At 34.9% G+C, this 18,739-nt stretch overlaps 1 protein-coding gene across 4 annotated transcripts in view; it reads right to left on the bottom strand.

The window, feature by feature from the left end:
- Positions 1–18,739, bottom strand: part of PTPRQ (protein tyrosine phosphatase receptor type Q) — a 125,851-nt gene that overhangs the window by 94,129 nt on the left and 12,983 nt on the right. For all 4 annotated transcript variants that reach the window (XM_039704215.1, XM_039704216.1, XM_039704218.1 and 1 more), the window contains 13 exons: positions 18,219–18,349; positions 17,912–18,041; positions 16,260–16,410; positions 15,622–15,728; positions 15,021–15,118; positions 12,109–12,271; positions 10,442–10,702; positions 8,305–8,465; positions 7,266–7,377; positions 6,346–6,572; positions 4,052–4,121; positions 1,840–2,039; positions 182–431 (listed from right to left, as the gene is read on the bottom strand). In XM_039704215.1, the coding sequence (XP_039560149.1) occupies positions 182–431; positions 1,840–2,039; positions 4,052–4,121; positions 6,346–6,572; positions 7,266–7,377; positions 8,305–8,465; positions 10,442–10,702; positions 12,109–12,271; positions 15,021–15,118; positions 15,622–15,728; positions 16,260–16,410; positions 17,912–18,041; positions 18,219–18,349 (2,061 nt within the window). The remainder of the gene's footprint in view (positions 1–181; positions 432–1,839; positions 2,040–4,051; positions 4,122–6,345; positions 6,573–7,265; positions 7,378–8,304; positions 8,466–10,441; positions 10,703–12,108; positions 12,272–15,020; positions 15,119–15,621; positions 15,729–16,259; positions 16,411–17,911; positions 18,042–18,218; positions 18,350–18,739) is intronic.

The raw sequence follows: 18,739 nt of genomic DNA, 5'->3' as shown, positions 1-18,739 counted from the left end.
CATTTTCAATTGATTCCATCAGGTAAAATTAAGTAATCATGAAAATACAAAACCATGATACAGATAAGGACAGATTAGGACAGAAGTATCTTGCAGCAGAAAATCAAACCTGTATTTTGAAGTTTTGCACATAAATCTGAGAACTTTATTGCCATTTTAAAGCAGTATGTATTTAACATACCTGATTCTGGTGTCCGAACAATTGCACTGTCAATGTAGCCTGCTTCAGTGGTAACTGCAGAGACTTCAAAAAGATAGGTGGTGTATGGCCTGAGGTGAGTTACAACAAAGCTGATCGGTTCACTCCAAACAGAGCTCATCTGACTTGCTGCCTCTGTACTTGGTGTCACTGTAGTCCCTGAAAGACTCGTGGATTTCCCAAAAGTAGTTGAAGGAGTGGTAGTACTCCACAAAAAAGATTCACTCTTATCCTATAAGTAAAAATAAGAAACATAATAAGGTGCATCTATAACCAATAATTGTAAATAAATGTAGATTATAAAGGCTGATCACCTTGAAAATAATTACCCTAAACTGGTTCTCCTTTTTGTACTTCAGTTTCCAAATTTAGGCAGACTGTGCTAATGCATCCTGCTGTTAGTAACAGTGTTATAATTTCCTGCCTTATTCAAGAAGATCTCAAATCTGACTGAACAGAAGCATCTCTCTAGGATTCATTTAATTATTCCTAGTTTTAATTTTCAGCATTCAGTCTGTCTCTTGAAAAAACATTCCCTGTCAAGATCCTTTTGCATCACATATATGTTGTATGTGTGTAGTGCATACACATGGATAACATACATATTTCCACATATCATGGATAAAACCAGACAGGAGTTTCTTAATTCGTCGTGTCAGGAGACAACTCTGAAAAATTGCTAGGCATCGTGGTGCCCAATACTTATGTTCCATGGGTGGCAGCCTGCCTTCTCAGTGCTGAATTAAACCAGCCTGGTGTCAGACAACTTTGCAATGCCTAAAACGATCTTTCAAATCAAACCTGAAACCAAATTTATTATAATTTATGTAATTTAAAACTGTACTTTTCATTAAAGCACTAAGTGTAAGAAATCAGGAAAAAATGGTCAAAGAAAAAAAGTTTTTTTTTCTTTTGAAGCATCTTTCACTGACATTTTGATGTTTTAGTAATTGCAAAATTGTGCCCAAAGTAAAAAAGAAAAAAAAATTCTAGAAGAGAGAATTTTCTTAAAGAAATTCAAAAGGATACAATGCTTATATTCAATCAAAAGAACAATTCAGACTGCAACCATATTTTTGAAAATTACTCTGCTAATCATGTTCATGTTTTATTTTGATATGAGAAGTATTTAAAAAATATTGAAATGTGCCACACAGAATAAAGCATACTTCTAAAATAAAAAAAAACCATACTGTATCATACTATATCAAAAATACCAGACTATATAGAAAATAAGATATTAACAATACTATATGTCTTCACTGACCAAAAAAATCCGTGTAAGTTCTTGGTTTTTTTCTAATTGAATAGTGTGTAAAATAAAAAGTAAAAAAATTGAAAGCTGAAAACCCAGGAATTTTCTATTTCATAATTTTGTGTTAAAAGGATGACAAACTTAACCTTTCATAACATTTTTACTTTGATTAAACAGAACTTTTCAATCAAAAGAATTCCATTCAAATTACTTTGAACAGAAAGGCTTTTCTTCATTCATTTTATCCTGTCTTGGGACGAAGTCTGTAAGGTTTTGAAATCTTTCTGAAAAGCAAATCTCCACATTTTTATGTCTCAAATTTTAAAAGTAAAACTGTATTCTGGGGTTGACTCTATTTCTGATTTAAAAGGTTTATAGCACTTACATTACATTCTGGTAACCTCCCAGACAGAAGGTCCTCTACTTTAACCAAGACATCTTTCACTACAATTCCACTTCTTGCATGTTTCACACTAATCTTGAAACTAGTTATCTTTCCATTTGGTTGCCGAGGGAGAAACCAGATCAGATTTACAGCTGAAGAATTTAAGGCTTCAACTGTGAGATTCACTACTTTACCTGGAGCTTGAAAACAAAACAAACAAAAGCAGTGAGATAAACTTTTCTTCTCAGCACTGAAAACCAGCAAATTCTTCTTTTTTCTAATGCCATTTCTAGTTTCCAAATTCTGAAGCAAACACATAAAAAACATTCATAAACACATGTAATATAGTTGATATACAACCAGCTATTTTTCAATCTGGTTTAAGTGAGAAATATAATTATTTTAATCTCATAATATATGAAGTAATTGGATTGGTCAACTTAGAAATATTCTTAGAAGAAAGCAATCTATTGTTCCAGAAGCAGAAGAAATTTGCCCTTTTATTTTTTTTCTGGTTAAGAGCACTTGATAACGCTGTGTTTTATTTCATTTTACCTGTGTCATCTTTTCTGCCGCACATAGCTTTTAGTAACTCAATTAAATTGCAATATTCACTATTACTGCATAAATGCTGCTCTTTGTATCCATGACAGTTTCTGTGGCCTTTTGTCAGAGCATCAGTATTTATCACAGCACAAAGGACTGAGATGCAGCATTGAAATCAGATTTTACATGCTATTTTGCATGCCGAACTCTCCTGGGAATTAGAGCCCTGTGGCCCTGTCTTAGTGCTGCTTACACGTGGCAGAGTCAGCAGCAGGTTCTGCAATAGCTGTCTTAGTACTAAGGAGAAAAGGCTTTTCACACTCTTTTTTAAAAAAGGCATTCCACAATTACAGACCTTCCACAGGTGAATTGAGAGAGCTCCTCCAAGCCTCATATTTAGTGCTTTCAGTCCTGCTAAATCTCTCCCACATCTTTCAACTCTTTTCCCCTCCTCCCAAAACACAACCTTTATATTTAAATAATTTTATCTTCTGGCTAACTTTCTCACTTTAAATTTCCCATCTTTATGCTGATTAAGATGTTTGGCTTTCCTTAGCCATCAAAGCAAGAATTAGAACAAAAAAAACAGTTGAGAATGTAAAAGTATGTTATACCGATTACATATAACTCACTATAATTTGAAGAAACCCTCCAATTACATTTATAGTAAGGTATTTTAGGTTTAATAAAAATTTAGACAGAAATGTTTCCAAAGTAAAAAGCTTATGTTTTCATATAGAGAAATGCCAGTGCTGTCCTCTGTCAAACATGAGCAAATAATAAAACACAGAAATAGAGTCTTTTACCAGCACTAATGCACAAATAGTGAAGAATAATGATCTCACATACATCCATGTGGCAAGTTTACTACTCCTCCCTATATTGGGTTCGTAAGTAATTGCATTATTTGTCCAGAGTGATGATTTCTGGCATTAATTATGATATCTCACTCTGCAGTCTGCACAGAAAGAGAAAGAAGCCTAAACACAGATGGGCAGTCACTGCCTTGGCAGCACAAGCTCTGTATTCCATTGAGACTGGTTCACAAATGCACTGGTGTGAGCTCGTCAGCCAAGACACAACTGCTCCTGGAGCACGAGTGAGATCACAAACACAAAATTAGTAAAAATTGTGCAAACTCAGGCTATATGTTTTAATCTTCAAAACCACCAAATCAAATTTTCATTTCAGATTTTTTTTTACCTTCAGAATCAATTAATAAAAATTTAATAAAACACATTCTGTCCTGAATTTCTTAGAACCCATCACTAAAAAAATACAGATTGATTTAGCAGACAATGGCAGAGATGATCCCACAACAAAGTCTGTCTCCTAGAACTGTTGCAGGAAACAGCAGAGGGATCCACTGGATAGGTAGCTCTGCTCCGCTATGACCTTGCTTTCTGGAAGCTGCCTACCTAGAAAGTGGCATAGGGAGACTCCAAGAAAAACAGACTTTGTGTACAACACCCCTATGGGCACACCCTAAATGCCATTGTTAGCAAATACAACAAAATGAACTTTTGTCACTGAGTGACAGAATAAGAATGAGGATTTTGTTCTAAGTGCATTGGAATTTGTTCAAGTATGAAATTTATGATGGAAATTTATTTGAACAAATTAGAGCAAATTTAATCAAAATAATCAACAGCTTTATTAAATTTACCACTTTCTGCAGTCTGGAAAAGGAAAGGATCACTAAACACTCCAATACCAGCACTGTTCTCAGCAGCAACCTACAGGGAAAAAAAGAAAGGATCCACATTAGAAAATCTACAGTATATACAGTTTCAGGGAATATGAAAATCCTGAGGGTACATAGAGATACACCTTTTAAACTATAAATATACAGATGAACATGTCCTTTACAGTTGTGTTCTATAATTTATACTCAATGTTTAGATGCAAAAAAAATAAAAGGGAAAAAGTATGTAACAGTGTAAGAAATTGAGAAAACCACATGTAAATATCCACACATGAAAAGAGGATCCCTATTTTATGCAAAAATCAACAGCAAGAATAACATCAGTAACACTCATTTTTCTTACTACAATACACTTAAACCAGATTCTGCATTCCTATTTTACTTACTATAACTTAAAAGGGCAAAAAGGAGAATAAGCTGTCTTTTATTTCTCTCTCTCCTGTAGGCTAGCAAGAACAGGTCAACCTTCCACAAAGCAGAGCCCCAAGGAAAGCATGTCTCCTTGCAAAAAGCCAATAGGTCAAGGAGAGAGTAGATGCAATTTATGATGGAAATGCTTCAATGCTCACAATCATGGACGAGTCTTCCCACAGAAGAGCAATATATCAAAACTTTGGTAAAACTTATGGAGATGAAAAAAAACAACAATGCCATTTGCTCTGCAGTATAGGGTTTGGTGACAATTCAACTCAGTGATGAGTCGTGGCATCCAGTACTTACAAAGAAAGAGGAAGGAAGTCTAACTTATTTTTTTGAAAATAATTAAAAAGGACAACAAAAGGTAAACATGAGTAAAATTCCAACAGTGATGGTGAGAGGTGTGGGAAAGAAGAAGCAAAGTGAAAAGCTCTCCAGCTAGGTTATAGCTGACAATGTAAAGCAACAAGGTTGTGGGCCTGGGGTTTAGGGAGCTGACAGTGCAGACTGTGGGCAAAGCAGGATGAGAAGCAGTAGGTGTGCAAAAACTGAGTGTGATCACTGTAGAAGTGACAGACAGCACACAGGGAGTAGCAAAGGGCAAAAGAAAACAGAAAGCCTTAGGCCAGAAAAGGAAACTTGTTTTAATCACTTCTTGGCACTGAACAGTGCACTTTTCAAACACTGTAAAGATTAAACAAAAGGACAAAGCTACAACAGACAAGCACAGTGAAGGAATATAAGGCAGCATCAAAGACTTAATCTAGGATGACAAGAACCTGTGTCACTGACTGTCTCCTTCTTAAGCCACACAAACACATGCACACCTCATGACCACAGCCAACCCTAGCTACTTATGCTTCACAGGGACAATGACTTGAAACATCCATAGGCATTGATAAACTCTACGGTTATATTGCAATAGCTGAGGAAATTGACTGGAGATCTTCAGGGGGTTGAAAGTTTGACAGTATTTAAATTACAGCGTATAAATCTTAAGCTATGTCCTCACCTAAACATTGCTTTTATTACCTTATCTCAAGGTAGGTATTGTAGAAAGAGGTCAGAAACAAAACTAGTATTAAGACAGACATGGAAACTCCTACCTCATATGTGCTCTTCAAGGCAACAGAATGGAATGAAGCAAATCAACTCATAGTTTCATTTAATTCTTGGTATTGAAAAGAGGAGCCTCTTCAAGGCTCTTATGAAAGTGTAAAGCAGGCAAAGAATTGCTTGGCAAATACTGCCAAGAGAGAAGCAATTAATATCTGCCCGGCTGAAGTCATCTATCGTTGAACAGTTCGGGGATTAGGAGTGCCTAATCTCAGTGCAAACAAGTTCTGCCCGGCTGAAGTCATCTATCGTTGAACAGTTCAGGGATGGATCAGGGGTGCCTAATCTCAGTGCAAACAAGTTCCCTATATGGAAGATATGTTTTTTTGGATCTGGCTGAGCTGATTTGGTCATCTACATGTAACATGCAAAGCACATCAGTAGTTTTAAAGATTAAATCTCAATTAAGATAAAGAAGGATTTCGATGTCTCCAAAAATTCTACCCTTTGCTTTTTATGTTTTACCACATATTACCATATGTTAATTTGAATGTCAGCAGAAGAAGGTACATTTCAGTGCAGGTTTGACTGAGACGTTTTTAAGTAGATTTTAAAAACACTACTCAAACTCAACTAAACAAAAATCTGGCTAATGTATTTTGTTATATGGCAACAGTAAATAGCATGATCCCTCAGAAAACTCTACAGGAATCTACTATAAACTCATAATTTACCAAAAAATCAGAATTCAAAATACTAAAAGGTGTCTGTAAAGCTTTTACCATAATTTCATAAGTTGTTCCAGGGTTAAGACTGGTGAGAAGAACTTCCAAACTGTCTGGTTTTGTTGTGACCTGCGTATAAGCTGTTTGCATCCACGGGCAGACTTCTTTATATTTAACAACATAGGATAGAATTCTCCCATTTGGATAGAGTGGTGTGTTCCATGACAGCAGAATCCCAGCAGAACCCACTCTTTCACCTGCAAGGAACACAGGTGGCCCAGGATCTAAAAAAAAAAAAAATTTAAAAAATTATATATATGCACACACACACACACATATACTCACGCACAAGCACACACCCATGTAAACCAATTTTTAATTAAGATTCATGAGAGTGGGACACATTCACAGATTCTACAGAGAAATTAAATTATCTGCCAGCATAACCTCATAAAACTACTGAAAACTGATGCACTTCTGAATAAAAATCTTTTTTTCTTGCTAAAGTCCTGTTAGAAATTATTATGTTAATTTTGGAACACCAGAAACATTCTTCTGTAAGAATGTAAAAAATGTATTGGTCTAGAACTTTGTTAAAAAATAGAGTTTAATGTCAATTTGACATCTGACATATTCTAGCACTCAATTAAATTTTACTTTCTCAAAAAGCACATCTACTTTGGCTACATTTTGTTAGAAATTGCTCTGAACATTTCTTTATGTACCACTATAGGTATAAATCAGAGTCTGGATATTATTACATGACACAATAGCAAATTTTTCAAAAGCTTGTAAACTCTTAAGCTCTCATAGAACACTTCTGATTCAGTATATTTTTAAATAGTAAAAGAAAATGAAAAATTTTAAAGACTGTTCAAAATTGATTATAATTTCTTGGACATTACCATGCACATAATAAACATAAGAAAGCATGGTTTAAAAAATGAACAAAATTTCATCAGTCATTTTTAACTCACTTGTCACATTTGTTGTCACAGTTCTACTTGCAGGTGAACTATAGACTGAAGAAGAAACTGAAGAAACTGTAACATTGTATGTTGTTCCAGGAATAGTATTGGAAAAATCAGCCTGAAACAGAACATTATCTAATTTAAGCCTTTCATAAAGAATCACAAAAATTAACCCCTCTACCCTCAAAAAAACCCCAAAACAAACAAACAGAAAATACCCCTACAAAACAAAGCACAAAAAACCACAGACAATTTTGAGCAATTAAAAATAGTTTTCTACATCTGTTACCTATAGTATTTTGCCATCAATCACCCTTCATAAGGTGTGTGCAATATTCAATATTGAAGAACAAAAAATTAACTATTAATTTTATCCCAGAGTCTCCTATCAAAGTATCTACAGAAGTTTTTCTGTATTATCATTATCAAATTAAATATGAAGCATTATAAAATTCCTTTTTGAAAGAATGAACAAGGCAACTTGAAAACCAGGTTTTTGACCCTTAAACTAACCTGTCCTTTTCAGTAAACATAATTATTAACTTTTTTAGCAAGAAATTATATAAAATACCTGTGTCTTTGCAGTTCCAATGAAAAACAACAGCAAAACATCCAGAACAACCATTATTTCTGTTAATATTATATGTTCCAGACAGCAGGATCAAAAAGTGCTCCTATATCTTTTTGATGGCTTAGCAGTGAAATGTTGCCTGCATTAATGATTTAAGCACAGATCTTCCTGGCAAGTACACAATTAATGAGTCTGTACTACTCAATAGCTCTGCCCTTCTCTTGTTAAACTATTCATGAATCCTTGGATGACGGTCTGAGTCCTTCTAGTAGACTTTAAAAAACCAGTAATTTCACTACCTGTTGTTAGGCAGCAAACAGTGGGTGTGAAATTTGCTCCCATCCCACCAATTTTTCATTAATACTTTCACATTCATATATGCATTAAACAGCTAAGGAGGAAAGCTTGAATTGCTCATCAGCACAGCGCTTAAGGAAAAGCCAGCCCTGCAAGTCCTGTAATAAAAGCACTTACTTGATACTCCCTAACTCCAAGATCTAGGATAACAACAGAAGCATGATCAGGAACAAGAGCCACATGAAATCTGTCTACAAGTCCATACGGTAGTCTCCAATACAGTGAAAAATAATATGATGAAACATTGAAGAATTTAAGACCTTCTGGCTTTGCAGGTTCTGAAAAAGAATTGTGGAATAAAAGACATTCTCTTAAGAAACTCAATTTAAAATATATTAGTAGTTACAACTGAATAGAATAGCATCCAAGAAGAGTTTACTTGCTATGCAAAGGATTAGTCTGGATATGGCAGCATGTGGTCCTACAATTGCTACACAACCTCTGGGATTTGGTTGATGGCCTCCCAACTGTGCTGGGATGCCCGTTCACAGAGAGCAAGCTCAAGTGTCTCTGCACAGTGCTCACTTAACAACAAAATCTCTGCACAGTCCTGGGGTTTCTGCTGTCCTCAGCCTTAAAGTTAGCACTAAAGTTAGCACTGCTGACATAACTAATGCTACAGCTGAAATTCAAGATATAGCTAGTGTTTGTCCTGCTGTTTGCCACAGGGTTGCTAACTTTTATACATTTCATGTATTTGGAATCCCAGCAATTCCATGAACTCTAGGCAGTTAAGATCCCAAAATCTGAGTAGTCTACTCCTTTTCTTAGAGTCAAACATCCACCTGCTCACGTCACAACATCCCATTTTCTTCTGCTTTTAAATGCAACTTTAAATTAGTGTATTTAAATTTAGCACATTATTCACTCTAAGCCTAATAATGAATAATGAATGAAAAATGAAGATTTTAAATCTTTCAAGAGGTCACTAAAATGTTATCTACATATAAGACTGTATAATTTGTTCACCCCTACAATCTCTGGCCATGTTCATCTGTTTTCTTTCTACTTTGGAATTCACGTACAGCTATCAGCTTTCCCCATGCTCATCTCTCTGAACAAGCCCAGTCAATGATGTGCTTTGCCTCATTTCAGAATCACCCTTGCACTCAGTCCTCTGTCTGCCTTTCTGACCATTCTGACACGGTTCTTCTGAATTCAGCCCAAACCTTCTGGAAGTTTATACACAAGTATCACACTGTGCAGCCTGAATAATGTATGGCTTCAATTCTGAAAGATTTCCATTCCTTTCTTATTTGCTGTAAATCTGCTAAGATTCTATATCTTTGATGAACCCTTTACACAGACTATGCAAAGTTGCATAATTTTTTCAAACAGATAACTCCAGTTCTGGCATCAAATAATCTGAAATATTGATATATCCAAACACTAACTTTAGATTTTACATTCCATCTGTATTTGTCTTATATGTATGGTTTTTTAACTCATGGTTTTATTTTAACACTAACAGAATAAAAAATATTAATAATGTATGTGGAGTTGTGCAAGTTTAATTGAGAGTATAGGTTCTTTCTTTTAGTATACTCTAATAAGTTTTGAGTCCTACTGCTCTCATCAGTCCTATTATTTGCATGTTTCTCAACTTCCATTAAAGCTGGATTTTATAGTTGTAGAGGTCCTTTTGTACAGACCCACAATAAATTTCTGAGTGTAGTTTACTATTTAAAGCCTTAATTCTACAAACATTTCTATACCTGTTTAACTTCACTCACTGTAAGAAAATAACCTACTGAAATATTTGTAAGGTAAAATTCAGCTTGTGTGTATCTCTGCAGGATAAGATCTGAAATACTAAAAATGGTCCTTTTATAGTTATAGAGGTCCTTTTGTACAGACCCACAATAAATTTCTGAGTGTAGTTTACTATTTAAAGCCTTAATTCTACAAACATTTATATACCTGTTTAACTTCACTCACTGTAAGAAAAAAACCTACTGAAATATTTGTAAGGTAAAATTCAGCTTGTGTGTATCTCTGCAGGATAAGATCTGAAATACTAAAAATGGTAAAAAAAAAAAGGCAGCACAGCTAAAGACATTATGTTTCTGACAGGTATCACTATATGCAGGTTGAAAAGGGTATAAGTAATATACCTAGTAAGTAATGCCCACAACAACAGCAAACTACTACACCTAAGATCTCTTGAAATTTTGAGTGAGATGCACACTGATAAGCATACACTGGTAAAGACAGCTACCATTCACTGGCAGAGGAAGCAGGAAACCATACAGACCTGTTATAAATTCAAGGAAAGCAGAAACTCCTTCAATATTTCCTTTTAGTCTTTTCAGTGTGAAATTGTAAATGCTCCCAGCCATCAGGTCTGTAACACTGAAGTCAGTCACTGTTCCTGGAATTCTGAACTTTTTAATGAAGGTGTTGTTGGATAAAGATGCTTTATAAGAAGTGAAGTTAGTCTTGGTTGGATTCCACATTACAGTTGCGGAGGAAGTATTTACCATTTTTAATATCAGACCACATATCCCAGCAGGTTCTATGGTAAAAATGATTGAGATTAATAAAGAAAATATTATTTCTTAGTACTTAAAACATAAGAAAATAACAGCTTTTAAAAATAAATGTTTTTTTACCTAAATGAATGTTTTGAGACTTCAAAACATCATTAAATATGTATAAAAATTTAGAACTCTTTGTATGGATATGCAGAAAACTGTGCCACTATGTTGCACAGGGTAAATAAAACCTGGGCGTGTACCTCCTATGTGCATTATGAAATTTATGGAAGAAAAATTTCAATTTTATGAGGTCTTCTCTAAGAACAGTAATATTGCTCACTGGAACAACAGGATGAGAATGGAACACTGTAAGCAAAAGTAGAGATTTTGGTCACTCTAAAGTTTTCTAATATATTATATGTCACATACACATAATTAGTTTATCTTGCTTGAAGCTTTATGAAAAATACTAATTAACATATGCCTATTACTCAGCATGAAAAAAATCCTAAATGTTTACCATTAAAATAATACTTTCTGTAATCTAGGCATACTCAGGACCCATCCACAATTCTCTTGACAATATTTGCCTGAGTAAAAAACTCATCTTCAGGAACATGATAATGAATATTCTGCTGCACATTCCATTCACAATAATCTGCAGGACTTGTTCTGGTTTTTTGTCAGAGATTCACTTATCTTTGAATAACTAAGTGCAGAGCCTCCTTGATTATTAACTGAGTTAAGGAGTTATAGCCCAAACAAGCCACAGAATATCCATCAAAGAAGAGAGGAGGTCTGTGACATGCATGTTTATAAACCTGGGAGCTGATTAATTTTCTGATTACAACTAGCTGCTCTTTATTTGCTTTGGCAGTCCAGAATTCAACATAAATCTTCTTCTTTAAATTTTTGCCACAAATTAACGTACCACTTTTTTATGTTCTATCACTGGAGCATTGGAAAATACATGTTTGCTCAGAGACAGAAAATGAGTGCAAGATTCTGGTTTCTGGACCTTGTTAAGCTCTCTGATGCACAATTCCTCTTACTGTCTTAGACATTCTGCACCTTTGCACAGGATCAATACTGCAATCTGAGACCATGGGCTTGCAAGAACTTAGGAGACACAGAAACAATTGTAAACAAAAGGCAAGGTAATTATGAAAGTATATGAAGATCTAGTCTGGCAAAATCTTACTTTGTTAGAGCTGGAAGCTTTTTTCAAAGAGCTCTTCTCAGCCATGCCTCAACCTCAATCCAGTGAGTTATCTACAAGGCTCCTATTTGAGCAACTATCACAACAAGAAGCACAACTTTCCTCTGAAAGTTGAAGTTTCATTTTGAGCTCTGTGACCTTTTTGAGTTATTTACAAACAATGATTTAAATGTCTCTGAACATTTACTGGTTTTCAAAAGGACAATTTATAAGGTATTTCCTTACTTGTGATGACTTTTTTCTCCACAGCCACAGAGGAATCCAAGCCTTTAACTGTCCTTAACTGAAAAATGTATTCTGTCCCAGGGGTCAGATTTTTCACTACAGCTCTGCTGTCATAAATAGTCCTGGTAAGCAGCTTTTCATTATTCATCAGATAATATGAAAGCTATCAAAGCAAAGAATTCTTCATATTAGACTATTTAAGTTCATAAAAGTAATGATCAGAGATTGTAACTACCTGTTATTATAAAAACATTTAGAATATTTTTCACATTTTAAATACAAAAAAAGCTTTATATTATGTTCCATCAATGTGAAACTCCAGCATTCCTTAATAGCCCAGTAGTGAAAGCAATGACTTTAAAAGTAGATGGAGGAAGCAAAGTGGAGGCTTACAGGTTTTTGCTCTTGGAGGAAGGACAATAAAGTGTACTCTGACTGTTCAGTCACACAGCTCTAGTGATTAACTGTACAATTAAGTAACTCTGTACCTTTCTGGCAAAAAAAACCTCAAAACAAAACAAAATAGCAAAACAAAAGAAACAATCCCAAACAACACCCAAAACCATTCAACCAAAAAACACACCCATGCACTGTTAAGAGCTGAGATTCTGAAAAGACTCCAAAGGGATTAGTCACTCAAGTCTGTTCACTGCTATACGTTGAAAATTCATCTGTTAAGAGCCACTGCAGAGAATAAAAAGGCTGGAGATATCAAGACATTGAAATCTGGGGACTTAACTGGAGGCTAGGCTTAACTCCTAGATTTCTTCTGGTTCACTGCTATACGTTGAAAATTCATCTGTTAAGAGCCACTGCAGAGAATAAAAAGGCTGGAGATGTCAAGACATTGAAATCTGGGGACTTAACTCCTAGAAGCTAGGCTTAACTCCTAGATTTCTTCTAATCTCCCAGACAATTCTAAGGTAACAAAAAATTCCTGCACCTGTTCTTTCTGTGGACATAGAAGAGTGTCCCTGCAGACTGGTTCCTATCTGCACTAGTGAGAGACACGATGCAGACCGTGCCTGCCCTGCAGAAGAGGGCACTGGACAAGCATCTCCAAGAAACACCACACATTTCTCAGGTATTGCTCTTAATACTGAGACCAAGTAGGGCTGCAACTGCCTGCATAGTGAGTCCTGTCCTGCCACTAGTTTTCTCCAGCAGAAAGGGGATGTTGTACACATGGCAGTGACCTGAAAGCACTGGGGTTAGCTGCTATTCATGTGGGGAGGAATGATCCATTTCCCCTCTGTCTACTTTACCAGTACAGTGCCTGTTTATACAAACAAAATTTTGGAAACTGTCCTCACCTTATTAGAATTACAGCAATGCAAGATGCTAGAAGAAAAGCTATAGATTAAACATTTACATCTAGTATAAAGAAGTTAGGAAAGTACCTTTTGTGCACTCTTCACTTTACAAACTACAATATATTGCATAGAAAGTTGGTGAGCAGGGATGATTAATTTTAAATGATTAGTAAAGCGATCCCTTTTATGCAGGTGCACCTTACTAAGCAACCAGTCTACGAAAGCCTTTCTCATTAAAGATTTAAAGATAAGCTCGTTTATACAGACAAAGCACTGTCTAATGTGGCTGCTTGCTCTGTGAGATGCTGAACAATAATACCATGACATAAAGATCAATATTACAGATGACAATTATTTTCCATAGCGTGGCAAAAATAGCATTATCACATTCAGAAGTGTATCTGAACTGGCTCAAAATATGAACAAGATAATTAAATTTAATTTAAAAATTCATAAATATACTCCAGGCTGCACCAGCAAATAGTGTGAGAGGTTAACTTGCTGCTCTTATCCATTGAGATCAATGCAGCTTTACACTAATGAAGAGAGAAGAAATGTCAAGGAACTATCCTAAGGATACTCAGATTTCAGGTTGAGGTAAGGATAATAATTGAAGCCATGGAGAGCAGAAGGAAAAGAAATGGGCACTGAAATATTGGAGTAAAAACTGCATAGATCTTTAAAACACTCATGGTACTATGACTCATGGTAGTGCTGTGTACCAAAGAATATCCCATTCAAGTAAGTTGACTGTGAAAGATTATCCCTAGAAATCCATATTGATTCAAGTGACGTGTTAAAACAGCAATATATACTAAGTTTTGTTGACCACATGTCAATACAGTGGCTACAAACTAAGGGTAATAAAAGACAGACTGCAAAAGCAAGGTTACAAAAGAGAGACTGTCTGCATGTCATAGTAAAACATGATCCATAGTATTTAGATGCCATTGTGGATCATTTTTTTACAGAGAACTGAAATAAGGAATGATGAGAAATTGAAAAAATTGAAGTTCATAAAATCATGAAAGGTATGGTGAATAGGGAAGTACTAATTTTTTTAAACAGGGCATAACAAAATTGTGAAGTATAAATAACAAGAAAATCAGGAATAGTCCCTGTTTTTCTTTATGTATATCCAACTTCACTCAGAAAATCCCTAAACTACTTACTGCCCAAAGCTGGAAAGGTATGGCAGGTATTCAAGGTTTGCAGTTTTGTCTAATAAATTGCTATATTTTTTTTACAACCCCATAAATATTCTTTAATTTTATAAACAAAAGATTTACATTATTCTGTAAGGAAGGAATTTTTTATTTTTTACTTCAGTTAAATTAATTTGCGTTACAAATTTGAAAAACTAAGAAAAAAATATTACATTGCAGTTACATTCAACCCTTGACCTATGATCTTTTGTATTTCACACTAGTTGAAAATTCAGTTTTTGAGAGCTATTAAAAATATTATCTTTTAACAATTTTTACAGTTGTTATGTAATAGGAAGTACATATTTAGCTGACCTTTTTGAATAACATTTCTTTCCAATAATTGAAAAACTACAAAAAAATTTACATTGGTTTCTTCCCATTCTCATCTCACCTGAAACATATCAAATCCTCCTCTTGGGAGTTTCCAAGAAAAATAGACTGTATTTTCTTCTTGTCCAAACACTTGTAAATCTGATGGTGGGTCAGGATCTGAAGATATAAAATTTAGATTTAAAATAATCTATTTTTATTTTAAGGAAATTGACATCTACTGAATACATAGCTTTAATTCATTATTTTATAGTTCCATCTAGAAAGAAATTTCATTTTGTACTTAAGAAGAATTTCAAATAAATGAAAATCACCTCCAATATTAGAAACAGAATCAGAAATTAAGTCAACCTTTGTCAATTTTTGTGGAAAACTTTTATCATCCTAACTACTGCTCAGCAGACTACTAATCAGCAGACTACTGCTGTTTCAGTTAGTGGCAATATCCCACTTAATGCAGAAGAAACTGTGTTTAAAAAGCTTTTATATACTTAGTCACTTTCAAAGAGGTTTAAATTGAAAAGAAAAACTTAGAAGCGTTCATTCAGTCATTGTTAAGATGCATGGATATAATAAGGAATAGCTTTTCTTATAAAACATCTTAAAATATAAAAACATTAATTATCTGAAACCATGAAAAGTCATTACTAAACGGAACCTACAGGTGCTAATCTTGAGGACAGTAGGGAGACTTCTTTTTAATCCATTGGTTGTCACAATATTGATTAAGAAATCAGTGCCCGGCAGAAGATGCTCAAATTTGTGCATTCTACAAATATCAAAAGAATAGATTATGTCCTTTGGGGTTCTAAAAAAATATGTATGTTCATATGCTAATTCTTTATAGTTTTATGCATATTATATACATATTATGTGTGTATACATGTTTATATCTTAGGAATCAAAAAATATTTTAATACTATGAAACCTTAAATAGGATGCATTACACTATAGGATGCATTACACTATAGGATGCATTACACTACTTGTTCACAGCAAGTTCCAGTACTAGAAAGTTTTAAAGTATTGAATTAAATATCCAGAGTTGCACAGAGATTCTACTGGTGCTCACCCCAATGCAGTATTTTGTTTGCTCTTTTTTGCATAAACACATCATATGGTAATTGCAATTTGATTAAAAAATGCAGTTCTTAAAATACAGGGGCATAGTAATGTATATCAACTAAGCCATCAAAAACATATAACATATAGATAACAACACAGGCTAATTATTTTAAATATCCAGGGAAACAGCTGTTTTGAGTCCATGACAGTTATTTTTAAAATGTAATCATCATACCTCACACCAGAAGGTAAAATTTTCTTCTCATCAAAGACCTTACTGTTTATTGAAAGAACATATCCATCAAACATACTTTGGGCTGGGAGCCAGGTAACAGTTATTGATTCAGAGTCTCTGCTACAGTTCAGATATTTGACTGCACTTGGTGCTGTGTGACAATAAAACAAAATGCATTGATTCAAAAATACATCTTGAACACATTTCTTTACGACAGGCCTCTCATTATCAGAATGCAATAAAAACTCCACATAAATGATGTCATGTTCTTCCTTATCTCAAGGACATGCAGACTACAACCACTGCAGAAACATGCAAAGTGACTTTATTATCCAGGAAATCCAGAGCCAAGCTGGCTGTAATGCTGCTTAGTACAGTTCTGACATCACTGATGTGGACTTCCTCAAAAACTGACAATTTTTTAAGAAAAGAAATGTCAGTGTAAGAGGTAACATACTGTGCAGACACCTAAGTCCCAGCTAGCACAGTATCTTTTATTCAACAGTGGCCAAAAGGATATGCCTGCGGAAAAAGCAAGAATTGCGTAGAGTGGTAATTCCTTTCAGCAGTCCCGCAGGCTGCATTTTGCAGCCCAAGGATTTCATGAACCAAAGGTTCTATGTAGTAAATCCCAGCAGATTTTTCTTTTATGTCTTTAGTCTCCACTTTAACCTATGATCACAATCATCAGACAAAATACCTTGTGGCAAGAAGTTCTGCAATTTATCTACACATTTAATAAACAACCATCTCCTTTTGCTTATTTTCTACATTCTGTTTTCTGGGTTTTTTAAGGACTTTAATTTCAAGTCCTTAGATCTTGAAAAGGAAATGTCAGAGTACCATGATTTACTTGCTCCACAATTGCCTCTCCATGATTTGTTCTCTCACGAATTTTACATTTTTCCTGTACCAGTTTTAATTCAGTGGTTCCTTAAATACAAAACATTACATATCTTTGATCACATATGCTGAACCTTCTCAATCTCTCAATCACATCTACTATACTTGATTTTTTCACATTAGTGACCTTTTAGAGGAAACTATCACATGCCAGATCTAAAAGCCTGAGAGGCCATGCCAACCACTCCAAAGTACTGGAATAGAGGAGAACTACACTGATGAGAATCAAATGTCCTAACCCAAAGTAAAACTAAATGTAATAAAGCCCAAATTTACTTGTGATGTAAGGGGAGGCCCATAAGAAAACAAAATAGACCTAATTTAGTTCTGGTCATTTAAGTGTGTGTGTATGTATGTGTGTGTATGTATGTGTGTCCGTGTGTGTGTTCAAAGCCACAGATGAAGAGAAAATTAAAGCATTACAGAGAAGTATAAGGAAAAAAATTGTTTTCTCTAATATTGGTAGCCAGCCACTATGCAAGTACTGGACTTTAAAGCTGCTTGAATCAACATGAAGTTAGCATTGGTATCTCATTGTACACAGGAAATATATTGAGTTTCTTAACGGTCCCTTGCAGTCAAAGGATAAGGAAAATAACAATAAAAGAGAATAAGGAGAAAATTACAAAGATGGTTGAAATACTCTTCTTCGTTTGAGACAAAAATAAATTTTTTGTCTCAAAGAGAAGAAAGCAAGAGATATGGATGGAGTAAAACAAATACTGAATTTGATAACTTTGTGATCTTACCTGTGTCTATTTCTTTTGTCACAAAAACACTGTCTCTGAAACCTTCCTTCTCTGTTCGAATTGCAAAACTGTACAGCTTACCAGGACTGAGGTTGGAAAATGTTGCTGTTTCTTGCTTGACCTTCTGGACCTAGAAAACCAAATACAGCTTTCACAGAACTCCTTACAAAATTTACTTATCATATATAAACCACACATCCAACTATTTTATTGGGAAATAAAGCCATTCATTCAGTCTCTGACTGCTTAATAGAAGACTGAAAATAGCTGCAGTGTGAATCCACAGGTGGTGCTCCACACAGCATACCTTGAAAGCACCTGCACAATTAGTACAGGTAACCTCGTACTGCTCGAAATCTCCATCAGCGCCATCCCACAAGACCTGGATGGAAGTGTCAGTGACATCACCCTCTCGTACATTCAGGGGAGCTGCCAGACCTACAGAAGAACATAAAACACCTCTCTGTTCAACCCCAGGCATTGCTCAATCTAACATTTTCATATCTCCTGGGGAGACATAAAGTGGAGATCATCAATAACAGACTAACAGAGGGCAAAATCTGATATCAGTCATGCAGACACACAGCAATTCCAAAATAGAGAAGCATAAAAAATAGAGAAAGAAAAAAGATATAGTAATGCCACTATTTAAGAAAAATTGGTTGTGTTTTTTCTTAAAATTACTTGAGGTTGAAACTACATTTCTCCTTGACAACAGAACTAGCACTCCTGGGTAGGAAAGTTCTCTAGGACGAAGTTAATCCCTCCAATAGCACTACTATAGTGGTCAGAATGCACCTAAATTTTGTCAAAAGGCTCAGCAAAACT

The sequence above is a fragment of the Passer montanus genome, unplaced genomic scaffold (assembly GCF_014805655.1).
Source record: "Passer montanus isolate IOZ18808 unplaced genomic scaffold, ASM1480565v1 scaffold17, whole genome shotgun sequence".
In the NCBI taxonomy this organism is placed as follows: Eukaryota; Metazoa; Chordata; class Aves; order Passeriformes; family Passeridae; genus Passer; species Passer montanus.
Note: the sequence above shows the minus strand (reverse complement) of the source record. Positions and strands in the feature narration are given on the sequence as shown.